Here is a 19784-nt window from a genome sequence, read left to right as displayed (position 1 = left end):
TCCGTATAGGAATGTATACGAGGTGCATGTACGGTTCAGTAGTAGATTTTTCGCTACCGATTGACGGTATATTATTGAAATCTCGTATACCCTCGTATACGGCATCAAGTTGACGTTTAAGTGAAGGACAATTTTTTCATTGGTGGCTTCAATGTGGTTTGCGAGGACGTCATCCAGTACGTTACAACTGTTAGAACGATTGCACGCTGGAATAATTCACAGGGCTGGCGTCGCTCCTTTTATTCAATGTGACGCAGATTTGCATACGGCTTCTTCTTCTTCCCCAGGTTACATCTGCATGGATGGTGTTCTTCTTCTCCCAATAAATTTCAACAGGAATGCCGTTTTAATGTTTGTGGAGCGACCGTTTTGAAACGCGTTAGCGTGTTTGCGTTTCGTGCTAGAATATGCATTCTAGGATGATAATTGTTTGTATTGGTGTGTACCATCACCTCTCTTAAAGTTTTTCCCATCTTTTCTGAACCACCCTGTATATTGCAACTGTCTCAGTTAGTCATCATGCGAATAAATCCATAACGTTGATGTTCTTTTTTAGTTTGAAAAAAAAGGAAAAAAATGCTTTTTAATAAATTATAATGCATTTTTACACCTACTGCTTTACGCGTAAATACTTCATGATATGTCTTCACGACGTCACAGATCAGTGACATGTGATGATTTCTGGTAAAACAAGGTAACACCGACAGAACATGCGATACTATCAATCGATAGATTGAACGACTTTACTGTTGCTACGACATCGACGTGCCAAGTCAAATATTCAAACCAGACGTTCCTTTTTTTATTACTCGACCAAAGTAATTACATATTTGAAAAAAAAAAAATCTGTTGCGTTCATGAAGTCACGCCACTTACATCAAATAAGAGAAAAAGGAAACAAATCGTCCTACATATATACAGAGACAGGTGAAAAATGCGTGCTTTCTCATATGAAAAATAGAAAGTGTATTTCACTTCACAGGTGGATATCGAACTTGTTTGAGATATATTTTCTGTGTTCACCAAAAATCAATAAATTTTATTTTGAAATAAAGTAATAAAAATTGAAGGTGCTCTACAAAACTCCATGTAGAAAACTTTGCAAATTATTTCTGTGCATGCAGCACCCAATAATTCCTTAAAATCACCTAAACTCAAAACTCGATCATATCGGAACTTATATAGTGCAATCTAAATTTTAAATAAAATTAACTTTAGATTTAGCTTATTTTTTTGTTTTTTACTTTGCATTTTTTAATCGAAGAAAGATGCATTCCGAAGGAAAGTTATGATAACTAGTAGGTATTTTATTCCCGTTCTAGTAATTTTTTGAGTGCGCCCGTAGAAGTTAAAATCCAGAAATTATGAAATTCATCATTTCATCAATATAGAGACAAAACACACGTTTTTGTGATTGCCATCTATATCATAGTTTCCCTACCTTTTTTTGTCCCATCGCCGCCTTTGTCAGAAATATTTTTCTCCCATCACCCCCAACGCAATCTAACCCATAGAATCCTATGTTGCACCTGTAGCTTCTACCGCTCCCACTGGAACATTCCATCGCCCTCGTTGGGAATCTATATGATGCTTTTTATCATGTAGTCATGTGTCATTGTCACTGGATATCGTGCTGGACTCTTATCGTGAGAAATCCAGGTTCAAACCCCCAATGACGTCACTTGTTTTCGGCTGAAATTGGTTTCTGAGATTTTTCAATTTCAGGCGTGAATCCGAGCCGATCTCTCATTTGAAAAAAGTGTCTCCGCGTCGAGAGCAGGTAGTCCAATAATAATTCACTTACAAATACAAATACAAGGCCACAACAGGCAAAATGTCCAAAGAGGTGGCTAAGAAAAGGACGCCCATAACAAACCCATAACATGAACATTCAAGCATTTACAGCTTTTACTTCAGAATATGAAAGACGGGTGACAGCACCAGCAAGAACAAAAAACCAATACGATTCATAAAACAAGCACGATTCTGACAACATAAATATACTAGGGCAGTGTTTCTCAACCACATGGCCCTGCCATCAGCCAAACTGGGCCATGGGTAATTCACCGTTTAATTTTTCCTATTTATTTCCTATTAGTTGAGTGTATGACCAGGCAAGGTCACAATTAGATACTACGTCAGCCAGGGCAAGCACTGATTTCGGCATCCCGTGCAATATAGAAGGATTAGTTAAAGTAGGGATTTTTAAATTATGGGTCGCGACCCAAACGTGGGTGGCAGCAGGCTTCAGAGGTGGGTTGTATGAATCAACTTACAGCCTGGAATTTTGGATGCGTAACAACCAAAACTTGTTCTGTGGGTCCCCGAAATCGGCCATACAAATCCACTTACTGTCTGTTATGAATGCACTGGTTTCATTAATTTTAAAAAATAAAGAGTTCCATGGGTGATGAAGCTAATCTTGTTGTTAATTTTAGGTAGCGGCAGAAAAAGGTTAGGAACTAATGAGTAAAAGGGTTAATTCAGCGTCCCCGTCCGGTCCAGCGCCGGGGACACCAGACTCACCTGCTTCATCTAAGTTGCCTTGTGACGGGCCTTCCACTCACAAAATAAATGGAAAAAAAAAATTAACCGGACTTCTAAAGGTTGAGAACCACTGCACTTGGGCAACACATACACTCAGAACACACATCGCTTTCCGGAATGTACCAAGTCGTCCAAAATTCTGAAGAGCAATATGTAGGAGGTGGATGTACGGTTAAGTAGTAGTAGTAATCATGTTTGACTAGTAAAAAAGAAAAAGAATATTCCCCAAAAAAGCACTTCCGAATGTATACAGACTGATGTTACTATTTGGACATGAAGACATTTGGTGTGGATTTCGTTTCTTGCGAAACGGAATCCCCACCAAATGTGTTTTCCAAATTCTCTTCACATGAGACCATTTTCTAAGACTTGGTGCAATGTAAAGAAATGTTCCATTTAGAGCCTTGAAGAATACAACCCATTCCTCATAAAACACTTTGATATTCAAAATGTGAAAGCATATCTGCGAATTTGTCATTTATAACACAACATCTCCGCTGCTACAATTTGCAGCCTACGATTCCCTGTATAAATGAATACGGTCATTTTACGGCTTCTGAACTCGAATAACACACACACACATCGGCAATATTTCTTCTATTAAATTCTCATAAGTACAATTATATATCGTTTTCCATTCCCGAAGAAGCCTGGTAAAAAAAAAACTCTGAGTCATTTAATGCACCCTTTCTTAAGTAAGTTGTCATTATATAGACGATAGTTTTTCTTAGAAACCAATCAAGTCGTTGAGATTAATGGCAAAACAGAAAAATTGGAGGAAATGGAAATTGTTCTTTTCCTGTTGTGTCATCGCATTGCTTTTAATGGGGCTGGAAGTTAACTTGAGCTCCCAAATAGCTACATCGTTAGCGTGAGAACTATTTCTTCAAATATTACTCAGTACACACAAAATAAATTGCATTTCAAAGAAAAGAAATCATGATATGGATCCTTATATAAATTTTCAAATGTACATTCAGAAAAAAATTTAATCTTTATTGAACAGAAATATAATGGGTGGGTGAAAATTCAGTAGAAACTTGAAAAATGAGTAGAAAACGGAAAAAAACCGAAATAAAAAACAGTTTTGCAGTGATACCAGCTGTCACGGGAATTTTTTTTTAACACAAGGAAAAAAATAATTAAAAAAACAGCCGATAGGCAGCGCTGACGTACACAAGTGCAAGAAAAGATACGCAAATAACTAACAGAATGCCTCCAAATCGTTTATTGCAGCAGTATGTGGGGCACATTATCACAACCACATGGTATAACACATTGCAGGCGAGTCGTAAATCCTGCAACAGGTACATATATACGGTTTACAACGGTGAACTGATTGTGGATTAGAGTGATGTCATTCAGCATGTAATCGAGTACAGCGCAGACAAAGGAAGAGAAATAGAAAACAAGAGAAATAGTTTCTTGAAACGGAGAAGCTGGAGGAAAGAAAGGAGAAAAAAAGTTAAAAGATATATCTTCGATAGATATTGCCAAGAAGCGCAAGAGGCGATGAGTAGCCAACTGTTATCATTTTGAATGATTTTTTGAGGCTTTAATACATATAATAGATATATTAATTTAATAGACATATATTCCGCCTCTAATATATATTTTTCTTTTATGTGTTTCAGAGGTGAGATCAATGTACTTAATTTTTTGAGGACAACACCTAGGGTTTCTTTCCTTGCTAGTAAATTTTTCTGATAATTTTGCCACATTTCTTATGCTGAAATTAACGAATGAAAGCAATTTAATGCACGTTGCGAAAAAAAGTAATTCATTAAATTTTAGTAATCCTCTATGATTACCCCCCCCCCCCCCGTATAAATAATAACTTATTAAAACTATTATTTTTGTTTCACGAAAACGGATGTAAAATCAGTGCTGCCAGCATACTTAATTGAAAATTATTAAATATAAAATTTTTCTTGATTTGATTGTTATCTATAAACCAGGGGTTGTCTAAGATGCGCTCCGCGTCACCCTGGTTCTTCGCTTGTCAAGGGCGCCACGTGGCGATGGCCCAACAAAGGTTTTTTGTAGACATTTTTTGTTAAACTGATCCGGGGAGCCACGAATAAGCGTTGATAAGAATAAGAGGAAAGCGTTGATTAGAGTTAGGGCCACGAAGGAAAAAGTTTGAGAAATCCTGCCATAAACAGATAAAATGTGGCTTAGAAAAGTAGAAAAGTTTCTTCTTTGAATTTTAATTTTAATACTCTTTCTCAGTTTGGTGCGGTTTCATAAATCTCCGAACACGTGAAATTTAAGCAGCTCTCAAAAAATCAACTCTCTCTGCATAATAAAACATGAGAACAATACTTATATAGCTATATTCTGTACTGAAATGACACTAAAAGATGTGTTTTCTAAAATACTAATTAAAGAAACCGTAAGTAAAGAAATTGGTATATAATTGCATTTTGACTATGCGTTTGCTACGTATATTGAAATACACACGGAGGCCCAAAGAGTTATGGTTTTTTTTTTCTGAATGGGGATGAACTGTCGACGTTCAGCGAACCCAATCGTTCTACGCGAAAAGGACGTTATATTGGGAGGTCGTTATATATATCGAACGTTTGATAATAAAAAATTATCCTTAAGAGATTTTATATTTTTTCAAACGAAATCGAATTTATTCATTTTCAACGTACAGAGAGATTTAGATTAGTTTTTAAAACGTGTTTATCATCCGGAGGCTATGATGCCTGTACAGATGATTGAAAATTTGCATGATAATTAATGAATAAAATATATAAAACATGCGGCTTTAATAATGTGTGTGTTGTGTGTGTGAGAGAAAGAGAATTATACACATACACGCGTCTAAACATCGAATTTATTAATATCAAGGGTGAAGGTCAAACACAGTAATGGTAAACGAAAAACGCGCCATTCTTAGGGACAAAATAAAACAGGATAAACAAAATTCAGACGTTTTATTAGATTGAATAGGTCGTTATATTGGATGAATAACTAATATTCGACGAATAAGAAAAAAAAATTGGGATTTATCTTAGTGGCCGTTATAATTAATAATACTGTATATAATGTAATTTAATTATTTTGCTTTTCAGTTTGTTAACGACCCCTGAACCTCCTTTCAAACTTAAAACTAAATATTTCGGTTGATATTTCTCGTACAGCTATGAGACTTGTTTTGTTTTGCGTGAATCCAGCTATAAGAAATAAGAAAACGCGAAAAATTAAATTTTTCTATTTTTTTAAATTAATTTAAATTATTAGACTAAAATTTTTATATCCTAGAAACCAACAGAATATGCTCTATAAAAAAATAAATTTATGGCCAAAAAAAATTAAAACTATGTCATCGAAACCTAAAATATGCTTTTATAAAATAGGTTGACTATATTTCCTCGAGAAAAAAAAATACGGGAAATCATACGAAATTTCCATAATTTTCAGAAATGGTGCCAAAGATACATGAATTTGCCAACAGTTGCTACATATCGCCGAAAAATCGCCAGTCAAAAACGATTTCAAAGGAAAGTAAAAAGCCCAGCTATTCCTAAAATTGCCAATTGCGTTAAATGAAACTAGAGAGGGAGAGAGAGATAGAGAGAGAGAAAGAGAGAGAGAGAGAGAGAGAGATCTTAGAGGCAAAAAAACCCTCTCCATTGTTATGCTGAAATATGAAAATATGCCTTAAATTCTGAAGATCATGAAAACTACTCTAAAAGCACTGGAAATAATGATATATTCTTTATCATAAAAATAAAGTAACAATAACGAAATAATCAAAATATATAAACAATACGCAAAGTCATAAAAATCTTAGCCCTAGTAATTAGGTTACGTAAAATGTTTGCACAAAAAATTACATAATATGAAACATTTTTGTGTTTTGGAGGTTTCTGCCTACGCCCAACGTTTGGAGAGGAAAAAAAAGGCCTTTGTGAGGGCTTTCTGGACACACTGTTCATAAATAAATCGATCTCGATAAAATGAAACATTATTACATGACCCGACATGAATTTTCCAGAATTCGCAAAAAAAAGTGACTCATCACATACTGTGACTTCAGCACTCCCTCATTTCCCATGTGCAAAGCCCTTTTGTATCAATGCCATTCGTCTATACAGAAAATATCACAGACAACCTACATACGACATGATTGATTGCGGCGCGAAAAGACAAATGATACAGAAACGGGCACACAATACATTCATTCTGTGCACCCACATACCGAATGCAGGATATAAAAAAAAAAAAAGAAGATATATACGATTCCGAGCTGGATGACGGGTGGAGTCTATTAGTACAAAAAAATTGCCAAGGAATCATGTGGAATCGGAATGAAACGATACAAATTGGAGCCAAACCACCAAGAGCAGAGCGAATTATTCAGGGTCGACTCTGGGATGGGGCGGTCCCGACGGATGTGGGTTTGGGAAAATAAGGGTACTACACATACAATCTACCCCGGTATTCTCAAAAAAATTACAGCTGCTTGACTTCCTCGTACCTTTCTTCTCCCCGACTGGTATTCTCGAAAACCATATGCCTTGCAGGGAAAACATGATTCATCCAGTCCCGATCCATTATGAATTCAAGCACGTTTGTGTTGGGAACGGGTCAGAGTTTGCAATGCTTCGCGGGTAATTGCTAGATTAGATTCCCAAGAGTGACATTTCGAGTTAAACAATTCTCTGTTCTCCACACAATCAACTCTCTCGGAGCGGAGAATTTGTTGTTTTATAAATAGACAGTCCATCCCTCCCTTGCGTCTTTCCTCTTTATTCGACTTACATCCGAGTCGATTAAGTTCTCAAATGGTATTCATGGGTCATATTTATGCTGACGTGATGCTTGATGCAAAGACTTAGTAGCTCCATTAGCAGAGAGTGATGCCAACCTTCTCCCGGTTGTGTTTTAGCCGCTTCTTCAACATTATCTATTCCCCCTGAGGCTACTTTATAGTCTCTTCAAATTTTAAGTATGAATTATATAAAAGAGAGGAAATGGAATTCGATACCCGTGAGCTGCATTCAAAGATGTGGTTCAGGCATGAATATTTTAAAAAGCTTGACTCATCAGTGACGTGTGTTCGGTTTGATTGTGTTATTTCTGCCCGACTAGTATTAGGGATGAGAATTCGATGCTGAATTTGCTTTAGTGCTTTACAAGACCTTTGAAAATTGTAGAAATATAATTCTCGAGTGATAATATTTTCCGGTTATTATAGATAAACCACCAAATTTCGCTATTTTTACTTAGAATTCCCTTTATGATTTAAACGTAATTTATTTATTACGTTTATGTCAAAATCGAACAACAAGTCTTAACCTGCCTGGCCTTGCTATTTAAATTTTGATATTACATCAAAGAAATTCAATCACAACTGATATGGTATTATAAGTCATGTGGGCATCGAGCTAGACTCTCATCATGAGAATCCAGGTTCGAACCCCGTTGGCGACACATTGACGGTCGGCGGATGTTGGTTTTCTGCGGTTGTCCAACTTCGAGATGGGAATGCGAGATAATCTACTATTTGAAGAAGTCTCTCCGCAGAGAGCGTAGGCAGACCTTCAAACATAATACTTACAAAACATGGAAATTCAAAGTTTTTTCAATTCAAGCAACAATTCTTCATTCCTCATGCCGACAGCTCTCTTGGAGCGGCGAATTTGTTATTTTATAAATAGACAGTTCATCCCTCCTTTGTGTCTTTCTTCTTTATTCGACGTACATTCGAGTCGATTAAGTTCTCAAATGGTATTCATGGGTCATATTCATGCTGACGTGATGCCTGAAGACTTAGTAGCTCCATTAGCATTAGCGTGATGCCAACCTTCTCCCGGTTTTATTTTAACCGTTCTTCAACATTATCTATTCCCCCTGGAGCTGCTTTATAGACTCTTCAAATTTTAAGTATGAGTTATATAAAAGAGTGGAAATGGAATTCGATACCCGTGAGATGCTTTCAAAGATTTTTTTCAGTCATGAATATTCTAAAAAGTTTGACTCATCATTGACGTGTGTTCGGTTTGGTTGTGCCATTTCTGCTCGATATAGCATTAGTGATGATAATTTGATGCTACACATACTTTTTGCAAGGTCTTTGAAACTCGTGGAAATATAATTCTCATCCTCAGCCTGGTCTGGCTATTTAAATTTTTATATTACGTTAGAGACACTGATTACAGCTAGTGTGAAAGTCAAGGACGGACAAATCTATTGCCCCACAGGCCCTGTGCATATAAAAATTTTGATCAGGCACGTATTTTTTCGTTCACATTGCCCTATCGGCATATATATTTAAAAAAAAAAACTGAACATTTTGGTTTTTTTTGTATTCTTTCACTGCAACTCAGCTGTTGTGAAAAATGAAAAATTTCATTTTCAGCGACATAGCAAACTTGATCCTATTCATGGAATACGGGAAAAATAGTTATTTTTTGCGTAAATATTTAAAATATATATTTTTCCAAAAAAAATAATTATATATTATACACCCCTATTAAGCAGTATATTAAATGTTCAAAAGGGATAGAACTATGCTATTTCAGTTCTAAAAATTTTATAAAAAAATTATGTAGCATTTGTCTTTTTTTCATAGAAAAATATCGGAACAAACATCCATCATCAAACAATATAGGGCCCTTGCTGCCACCTGTCAAATAGAAATTAAACTATCTGTTATAATTTCTAAAGTAAGTTTAGTGTTGTTGGTTTCAAACCGCTGATGATTCTTTAATCGTTTTGATGCCCGGTCTAGCACGAAACTTTTTTTAGATTTGTCCAGTCTTGATTAGTGTGCGATTAGATCGGTTAATATTATATTTCTCGGACACCCTAATTATTACCTCGGATTATAACTTTGCTCTAAAAAGTGTGTTTTCATTAAAAACTATGTATGCAAGGTCCGAAAGACGACAAAGATGACAGGGCTGTCAAGTATGCACTCGGATAAATTTCCAAAATTAATATAAATTACAAATTTACTAGAAAAATCAATGTGAGCGATTCGGTAAAAATCCTGGCTGTGACGTAAAAAGTCTTACCAAAAGGGTGTGTGTGTGTGGAGGGGTGTTCTGTTTTTATGTGTGCGTGTCCTTTTATTCAAACGCATATGATACATTCTATTTATGTGGCGTGTCTAGAAATATTATCATTTTAAGCTAGGACTCTGATAGGAACTTAAAATTTAAACTAAAATACGCAGTCGTTTTTTAAATCGCTGGGTGATGGCTTATGCGTCTGTGTCGCCCACTCTGTATAGGTCCGGATCTCATCACAACAGTTGATCATAACTAATATAAGATTATGCAAAGATATAAACTGAGTGGACAAAAATAATTGTGTCCTGTTGCAGTGAAATCGGCTGAACACCATCAATTAACAGTAAATCGGTTTTGAAGCTATGCTAAAGCGCAGGGATGTACCGTTGGCTGTAGAGTCCTGAAGTGGGATATGATGCAGCTCTGATGTTAATCATTTTGCGTCTATCATGGGGCTCTCCAAAGGCTATTTTAAGTGTACGAAACGGAGTAATTGGTCAAATTACGCCCAGGTAGACGGTTGTTTCGGTGGATTTGTAAAGTGATCACCAATATATATGTATATGTGTGTGTACCAAACACGGTGAGCCCTCAAAATCATCCAAAATGTGTATTTATTATGATTTTTTCAATTCCTGTTCCAATACCCATTTCATTTTTTATTGACAATTCAATTCAGTGTTTTACCGCTGAATTATTTATTTATTTTTTGCAGAAGGTGAAAAGTGACGGGTCCTCAATCTCTTCAAGACAGCCTTGATCGTCACGCTGGATCGTTAAGCTGATTCGAATCAAAGCAAGTCACATTTCATAGAGGATGCCTCCAGGAGTTCCTGCCCGCGATATTCAGCGGGACGAAGATGGCACTATCAGCCTTCGTTGGCTGACGGCAATATCATGCTTCACATATATATAGGGGTTCCTATAATCTCACCACTCAGTGCACCTGATAGATAAATAAAAAATTTCATTGTTTTCTGTTTATTGTATGCCGAAATGTTCTTTGGAAAAAAAACATTAATTAATTAATTTGAGTGGTTATCTTCACTAGGACCATTTGAGTTTGGTACGTAATCTATAAGTGTATCTCAGGTCTTAACTTGAAAAATGAGTCATTAAAAAGCATTTAAAACCTTTAAAAAGTGAAGAGGTGTTATGTGTGTGTGAATATTTTTTTATAATGCAAAATAAAAATGATGTCATGGTAAAGTCATCAGATGAAAATCCATGTATTAATTTCCTGCTTAATTCTGACGAACAAACAATTTCTCTTAATTGACAGAATTTCTTCGTAATTTATTTTCATTGATGAAATTCTGATTAACAAAAAAAATTAATAAAATAATACAATTATTTTCTTTCGAATAACTCAATAAAAAAAGTCATTAACTTTTTTTTTTCCGCCTCAATTTTGATCAGATTAAATATACAATAAATATACCGAATATGCTGTCTTTGGTAATCTGTTCATTATTTTTCAGTAGGAAAAAAAAAAAACCAGCAAAAAACGCTAAAAAAAAATAATGCATAATACGATTATAATGGAAAAAGAAAAATTAATGGGAAACATAAAAGTGTGTAACGCGGAAAACATTTGAAAGTACAATTTCCTGCAGCAACAAGGAAAAATAATTATAAGCCAATTTCCTGGATCCGCAAAATCGAAAACTTGGCGTGTTTGAGGAATTATCAAAACTCTGAGACACAGAGACACCAAAAGGATGTTATAGCACCGGTTATAATTGGAATTCGCCAACTTCTGAGTGAGATTCGTCTCTCACAACTAATTAGATATGCTAATTGCGTTTATGTCCTTGTGCAGTGTCTTTCGATTCCTGTGGCAACGGGAAATAATTTGCCTTACCTCCCATCTTCCAGGAATTCTTACGCGACTTCTAGGAATTCGTTGACTTTATTAAAGATAATGTTTAAATTCACTGGCGTAAAACTTATAAGAGAGTGGTTAGGGAAATGTTTTAATTGAAATAAAGTAGCTACGCCAGTGTGTGGTCGTTATTGGGGTTCTTGCAGTAACGAGACCTTTTGTGAAGCAACTGCGGGAGAAAAATATGTTTATGATTTCGTCACCTAATTTTACAAGCGGAAATGGACTGTCGGAGTTTCTCGTGCTACAAAATTATATACTTGCTGGATTTACTTAGGTTTTTCGCCACACAGCAACAGTTCTCAACCGGGTGCCATGTACCTTCCCCCTTGTAGTTCTGAGATGTTGTAAAATATTGTAGTCCATATTTTCATAGTAGGCCACGGCTTTGGGTCCTGGCTCCCGAAGGAGTGGACACACAGAGGAATTAAAAAAATTCTGGTGCTTAAAATTCAGGTTTCCAGGGAATCGTGGTTTCGAACGTGTGACTACTTTCAGAATTCAGCAGAACTTCCCATAGACAGTGCCGTCATAACTCATGGGCTCGCCCGGGAGACTCATGGTAATATCTGGTCAAGATTTTTGACAGTAATCACGTAAATTGGTAATCAGGCATTTCTAGTCAGGGAGGGTGCCTCGAAAAAGTCACTTTTTCCGACTGACCCATAATGCTGTTAAGACGACCCGGAACATAAAAATAAAAAAATCTCGAAGCATGATTGGATTCAGGGTTACTCATGTCAACGGGAGAGGAGAATTACGTAATGAAATCTGGTACAGTACTGCGATTTTATTAAAAATTTTATTTGCGAATTTATTTTCGAAATTATTTCTCTCATTTTCACCGGTCAGCAAAAATTTCAACTCTTTCACGAGACCGCATGTATAAAAATGATTGATCAAGTTTTTATGTAGATATTAAAAAAGTCTTTAAATCTAACTTCAGTAGACATGTGCTACGTTTAACAGTGTAATTAGCCCAACGTTAAACATTCATATTAAATAACATTAATTATACTGAAATGTGATTGTAAATCCTGTGGGTTGGATGAAGAATATTAGCATCCTCTTAACGTTCCCTTGAAGTTTTTCCAAGATTGTTAGGAACCTTTAAATGCATTTCTTCATTATACAAGCAAAGACAGTGCTGCCAGAAGATTTTTCAATGATTTTCTCGATTCCTTTCGTATTTTGCATCCGATACGTACGTCTTCGACTGTGAGTAAATTAAAGCTCTTCTATTTCGTAAATTTTGCTAAGGAGAGTTATTTAAAATCCAGAAAGCAAATTTTTGCCAAAATAAAAAACATGAAATAAATAAGATGACATCCAATGATACACCTACAAACTCTCATGATAATTAAAACTTTCAGGCGGGATATGATTACCCAGATGTATCTTGACTGTAAAGAAATTCAAATTGTGATAATAGGAATTTCAAACAGAACGTATCCATCTGTAAATCGGAGTCCGGAATGAGAAAAGATTTAATTCTTTAACATTCCTGGAAATTAACCTCTGTAAATTTTATTTATTAAATTCGTAATTTGTAGCTTCGCATATGCGCAAAGAATTCTTTAAACGTTCATTACTGCAGCCAGTTTGAAGATAGAAATTCAGAATCACCTTTGCACATAATTATGTCATATTCCTTATATTTTTAAATTATGAATTTACTGGCAAATGTCCCAATTGAAGACAACAAATGTTTGTTGCAGAGCATGTGCGGCTGTGATTTTGCTAATTTGTCAAAATGTTTTGTTTGAATTTTTTTTTTTACCTTGGAGTTTGCAATCCTAATTTTTTCTTACCATAATTTCAATCATAAAGAAGGTAGTTACGTATTTGGGAAAAAACATATTAATTCAATACACATTTATTTTATGTGCGATTTTTTAAGGTTTCGCATATCTTCAATAAGATCCTGTATATAAGCAGTGCAATTCCAAATAGATTTTTCCGGCATTAAAACGCGTGTTTAACTAGAAAAAGTTATCAGCTTGAAAAAAAAATTGAGAATTTAAGAAGGTTAAAGAAAATTTATAAAATTTCATAAAAATCACAAAAACCAAAAAAAAAAAAAAACTCACCATGCGTCCGACTTCTTCCTCTTGCACTTAGACACACGTCGCACAAACAGAAGACATAAAAGGCGATAATAAAGATGCAAAATGTTCTCCTCGTTCCACTCATACGGATAATCCCTTGTATAAAAGTCATCATCTATATAAATGATTCTGTCACAATGACACCTTAAACGAACTGAAGCAACATCATGTTTTTATATTTAAATGATCCACTGAAAAGAAAAAAAAAATCAACGAAGTAGGTCCGCCGGAAAAATTCACGACATTTTAACGAAAGCAGGAAGCGAAACACGTCGTCGGAAAAATTTAAGAATTTAAGTTTTTAAAATTGAAAATACGGACTATTCAGAATGTCACGCGCGAGAAAAGTCCCCACGGCTCTTTTCCTTTTTAATGCAAATTCTTCGGAAATGAGTTCATAATTCAGTCTTTATGATGACCTTCATTAACCGGTATTTATATACAATTATCAACTTTCATTAATTTTCTAAACACTCGAAACTTAACAATCTGCCGAAGAAACACAAGCGATAGCTTTGAGTTTTCAAGAGACACACTTCTTGAGAGAGAGGTATCTCTAATGAAAATGTGGACGTGTGCGGGACACAAGGCAGATGCGAGAAATTCACGACCAACCCGCACCGGAGAAAGTTCGCGTGGACTCTGGATCAATTCTGTGCTGGCTTTTATATAAAAAGGGGCGCGCGCGCCCCTCGGCGTGTGTGTGTCAAGACCGCACACGCAACGCCACGACCCATGTACTGCACTTCTGTGTATGGGGTTTTCTGGATGGTTGAGCGTTCCTCGTGTCTGTCTGCCTGTCCGTCAACCCTCTAACTCTCTCTGTCTTGTTTTTTTTGTTATCGTTCACCGTTCGATCACCAGAGGGCTTATAATTTTTTTTTTCACTCTCTCTCTCTCTCTCTCTCTCTGTCTCTCATTCAATCTCTATCTAGCTAGCATAATGAACATTTACTTGTGACAGAACAGAAAATTAGTACGTTTAAAAATTTAAATTGGTTCAAAATTTGATTAAATGTATGGTCCTTTTTCTTCAGATTTCACTAGTTACTATTTATACAACCTATATACATACTATTTATATACTACTCACTAGACAATTTATACAACCAAATGAATTCTTTCTTGATTATGAGATATACTTTTAACAAAAAATTCGACTTTCGTAACTAATTTCATTTGTTATTGTGCCTTAAATAACTTAATAAAATTAATTTGGGTTTGTGAATCATTCCACATTTCTTTTTAATATTTCGTTTTCTCATTTTAAATGATCAAATGTTTTTAAAATGAAGAAATGCTTTCGTTAATTTTTTATGCTAATAAATTTATGACTATTCGAGAAATTCCCATGCCTGGAACATAAAATTGAGTCAAATTTGATCACAAAGATATGAGTCTTCCATCGTTTTCTCAGATATCTCAGATCTAGTTATTTTTATTATGGAATTTTCTTTGTAAAGAAATAAATTGTCTTCCTAATTTATAAATTAATTAAAAACATTGTTCCGACTTAGTCAAACAATTCCACTTGTTTCAATTCTTTAAATAACTTCAATGAAATTAATTTCAATTTGAAATATTCTTTATATTTTGTACTTTACTTCAATTTACTACCGAATGAATTGTGCCAGAAGTGTGCATGTGTATCTAATAGTTTGACTGCATTTCTAGTGTTTTGCGTGAATTTTCAGTGCCGTCATCTATTTTTGAAACTATAAGTGAAGTGAAATGACTGTATATTTCTCAGAGAGGTAAGAGGTAAGGTAAGCCTGATGCTTTCTGGGTCGAAAATACCTTGATTGGCTGTATTGAGCAAACGGTTTGGATCAGCATTTTAACTTCCGTGCATATTATTATTTCGCATTGATAACTTCCGGGTGTTGCGGGCAAAAATATCAAAACACCGTATATCTTACATTTCCCGTTTCTACATGAAAACATGAGCAGCGTTAATGCGAAATTAGAACGAAGGAAGTTGGTGACAGTTTTTGGCGATGTTTGATGCTAAGACGCAACGAAAATCTTATATAAATGAACCGATTGTGTTTTCGTTGAGTAATCTACCACGAGCAGGTGCCGTAGATCCAGAAATCGTTCTTTCGTACATGGACTACATAAAACTCAAGGATCCTAATTTCAAGTACGTGTACGGACTTATTAACTTAATTTTAGCTATTATATAGTAACACACGGATTGAAAAATACATTCTCTCTAGAAATTGAGACAATGTAAGGACAAAATCAACGTTTTTATCCATACGTGATGGGTTGAATTTGCCGATGACATATAGTGTTTGTTTTTCTGAAATAATTGTTTTTAGACATTTTTTTTTAGGAAATGCATTTAAGCAATTTTTTTTTTCTGTTGAAGCGAGTTATTTTAAAAATCGATGATTTTTAATCTTTGTATAGGGCTTCACTTAAAGGAAAGTGCTTGAAATCCGTCCCCTGTTATAAATTCACCCTCCCCCCCCCTTATTTGCATGAACAGAGCTACTACTACTACCTTGTGCGAAAGTGCCATGAAAGTCTACACAACCATTCAATTAACTACTTGCAGTGACGCAGTTGCTTTGTCTCATCATCGCTTTAATTTTTTCAAAAATAATTTTTGTGGCAGTGTTAAATTGCCTTTTGAAGAGAGTTTTATATTTACGTCTTGAGGGAAGTTTTTTTCATCAATTGGCGATTGATAATTTTACTTTACTACTTGATTATTACGTTGCATGGTCATTGTAGTCGTTTAGTCAGAAGCAGAATTTTCGCTATAGCTGGATACCTAAACCCATTTTCCCACTCTTGAGTATCGGAGGGAAACTCCATATACGAGGTTGTATCGTGCACCTCCAACGTATCACAGTTGCTACAAATATTGTAATAATAAAACTTCGTTGGGATCCCATTGGGTTATTCAGATGAACATTTCTCTAGAAAATACGATCCGATGGCAAATGTGTTTAGTTTTTTCCAATTAAAAAAAAAAAATTATTAGTCTCTTACAGAGAAAAAAAAAAACATTTTTATGACTGAAAAATAGGTGCTTAGGAAGCAAAACTTCCTATTTTGACTGCTTAACGCTTCTGAATTAGGTACGTCTAGAATTTCTGAACCATTTTTATCATAAGAAGGCAGTTGAAGCTCTTTATAAATATTTAAAGTTCACGATGTATTCAGAAAATGTTGTGGTTCATAATTAACCAGTTCGAGCGATGAGCCACTCTTCATTAGCTTTAGAAAAAGGGCAGTGAATGTTGGTAACCTTTTTAAGTTATCGACGAGATTCTGCGATATATTTTCTGATTCGTAAAAAAGAACCTAATGAAGTCGTTTCATCATATGTGATTTAGAAGATGCCCGAACAAGCGAAGATTTTTCAAGTTGTCTAATGAAGATATTTATTTTTGTAAATCGAATTTTTTAAAAATGATATTGGATTTCTTGTATCGATTTGCATGCGATCAACGTTTTGGAATTTGTATGTTAAATTGACCTAAACTCTTTAAAATATCCTTCAATGCCGCATCAGCTGTTCAACCCTTATTTATTTATCCTCAGCATTAATCTATCTCGGTGATTGCCTATCGATCGAATTTCATTTTCCGGATCAGTAATTCAATTATAATTACAAGGCGCATTCGATTTTGTATTCATAATGCCTTATGGAATTACGGTCGAACAATACAATTTGATAAAATTGGGGCATTGATTATAATCTTGAATACCATATTTTCTGGGTGTCTCTGAGGAGAAAGGTTTAAATTGATTTCTCAGACAAAATACGAAACATAGATCGGAGTCGCTTTGTAGTTAGGAGTGAATGAAATGAAGCGATTTTAATGCAACGGAAAATGGTGAAATGTTTTAATTAACGAAATTAATATTCACTTTTTTTAAAGTATTCTAATCGCAGTAAAGCTTTGTTTTAAATGACGGGATTCGATTTCAATACATGCAAACTTCAGCCAATTTTCTATAATTCCTAAACGTGAAAACTTTACCACGAAAAGGTACTGTATCAGTGTTATCGTTAAATTATGAAATCCGTTATTTCATATCATACCTAGTTATTTCATAAAATAACAGTCGGTTAAAGCGTAAAACTCGTTTGTATTCTATATTTTCCTACGAAATAACTAGTTAAATGACCCATATACGTTCCGTTAAAGTGTGTAAATACACATTTACCTTCCACCCCTACTGAATCTGATCAGTAATGAAATAACTAGATATTTTATCACTTTGACGATAACATATGCCAATTGATGCAAATATTTAATTTGTACAGCGAGCCCATAAATTCGTAAATAGTTTAAAAATTCATTTTAAAATAATGAAGGAATTGGTATATTTGAAAATGTGGTTTCTGATCAAGTTTTTCTTTTAGTACATGAAAAATTAGTTCAAATTTTTGTTGATGGTGCGTGCTGTGCGAAAGTTTCGATAGGAATGATAGGTTCAGGTCCTATCTTCTATGTCTGAAACGTCCGTAAAGTTGCAGCGGTTGATTCGTGACCAACTTCACCAATAGTGTTTTATCCACCAATGTCAACATCACAATGGAAACCATGTCAGCTCCAGTAACGGGAAAATTCAGGAATGTGAGCTGTTAAGTGTACATCCTGCATTTCATAGGACCCGGATTTACATATTTCTGGTAATTTTTTTTTTTTTATTAGTGTAGCACCACCTATCGACGAAAACTCGAACGGATTTTTCCCTGTACAAAAAACAACCCCTTCCCTCCTTTTCTTGAGAATTACTTTTCGCGAGCCATATATTCAAACATACCAATTAAATTTTTATGAATTTTTAAAGTATATGAATTTTTATGCGTCACCCTGTAAATCTATGCAATGGATATGTAAAAAGAACTAACTTTTAATATTTTCAATTCGTAGGGAAAGTGATGCCTTCGTCCATCTGGATAATTTACCGGAAGGAATTTTTCATGAAGACATAAAACGTTTCTTTGTTGGATTGGCGATTCCAGAGGGATCCATCAAAATCTACGGAAGAAACAATCCTAAAGCTTTTGTGGCTTTTTCGAGTCCCGGTACAGCCTCCGTGGCGATTCTCAGAAACTGCAGCAAGATCGGATTGAACCCGATCTCCGTGTCTTACATCACGCCCAATGGGCTGCGCATGAAACTTCTCCAAAACGCTCGTAGGTATCTGCGGTTCGACGAGTGCTTGGTTGCGAAAACCGATGCCGACTCGGCGAGACCTTTCAAGCGTCTACGTCCCACCCCCGTCGACGAAAAGTGTACGTTTCGCTCAAATTTTTTCTCTCACGACATGAAATCTGGACACGGGTGCTATTCAGCGATTCCCAATCGCGTAGTCGTATCGAGGCGCAGGAAGCCGCGCAGGAAAATTGCCAGGCGAATACGGCCAACTCGTCTACCAAGGACGAATCATTTCGGGTAACGTCCAAAATGCCTCCAACCGTTCGTGCTGTTCGTAAATTTGGTGGCTCTCCGAGTGAGCATCAGAAATTCAAAATGACTGATCCAACTTCGATCCTACGAAAATAGGAGAAATCTATAAGACTGACGCAATTCAAGATTGAATCGAAATTCATTTTAAATGTCATGCCCATCAAATATGGACATATAAATTCATACGAGTTTAAACTATCTGTACGCAGGTTGGCTTTTAAAATGTCATGCTTATATTAAAATTGGTTTTTATTTAAGTTGAAAAATGTCTTTTCGGTTATTTTTTTTCTATAATTTTATCAAATTTTGCTCGATCTACGAGTGAGTTGATTGTCTGATAAAACATTTTTAAGCAGACAATTTTTTACTTTGTTGAACGAAAACTTGCATAGGATGCCACAAATGTAAACTAAGTTTTATGAAAATTTATTTACGATCCTCTAATTTCCAATTAGAAAGTTTTTGATGTCTCCCCTGAGGCCAACAAAATTCAGTGTTTCCAACTGCGAAATTCGCCGAGATACTTGAATTCCAAGATCGTAGGAAAGATGAAAAAGTACGTCACAATAAATGAGAGGATAGAGAGGCGTCGTCCGTTATAGTTTATCATGTTCTTGCCCTTTTCTTGATTAGAATATCTTGGCGAATATATTGCATTTGGAAAGGATTCCTTTTGGCCTGAAGAGACTGGGCGACAGTATAGAAATTTAGATTCTTATTTTGTGACAGTGTTTTCACTCTCAAAACTGGTACCGGGTGGTTTTTAAATTAG

At 35.3% G+C, this 19784-nt stretch overlaps 2 protein-coding genes across 2 annotated transcripts in view; one reads left to right on the top strand and one right to left on the bottom strand.

Annotated features, from left to right (window-relative positions):
* LOC149075807 (uncharacterized) overlaps positions 1–14327 on the bottom strand; it is an 82032-nt gene extending 67705 nt beyond the window's left edge. Inside the window, exon 1 of the mRNA XM_089243316.1 lies at positions 13554–14327. Coding sequence (XP_089099442.1) covers positions 13554–13686 — 133 coding nt within the window. The 5' untranslated portion in view covers positions 13687–14327. The remainder of the gene's footprint in view (positions 1–13553) is intronic.
* A 1068-nt stretch (positions 14328–15395) lies between these two features.
* On the top strand, positions 15396–19269 carry LOC149075806 (uncharacterized). Its single transcript, XM_089245459.1, has 2 exons — positions 15396–15714; positions 18473–19269. Exons 1-2 carry the CDS (start codon positions 15569–15571, stop codon positions 18999–19001), a joined length of 675 nt encoding a protein of 224 aa, XP_089101585.1. The 5' UTR covers positions 15396–15568; the 3' UTR covers positions 19002–19269.
* Positions 19270–19784: the final 515 nt, after the last annotated feature.

The sequence above is a fragment of the Pholcus phalangioides genome, unplaced genomic scaffold, assembly GCF_987345545.1.
Source record: "Pholcus phalangioides strain wild (caught in Gottingen) unplaced genomic scaffold, Ppha-v1.0 ptg000015l_1, whole genome shotgun sequence".
NCBI lineage: Eukaryota > Metazoa > Arthropoda > Arachnida > Araneae > Pholcidae > Pholcus > Pholcus phalangioides.
Note: the sequence above shows the minus strand (reverse complement) of the source record. Positions and strands in the feature narration are given on the sequence as shown.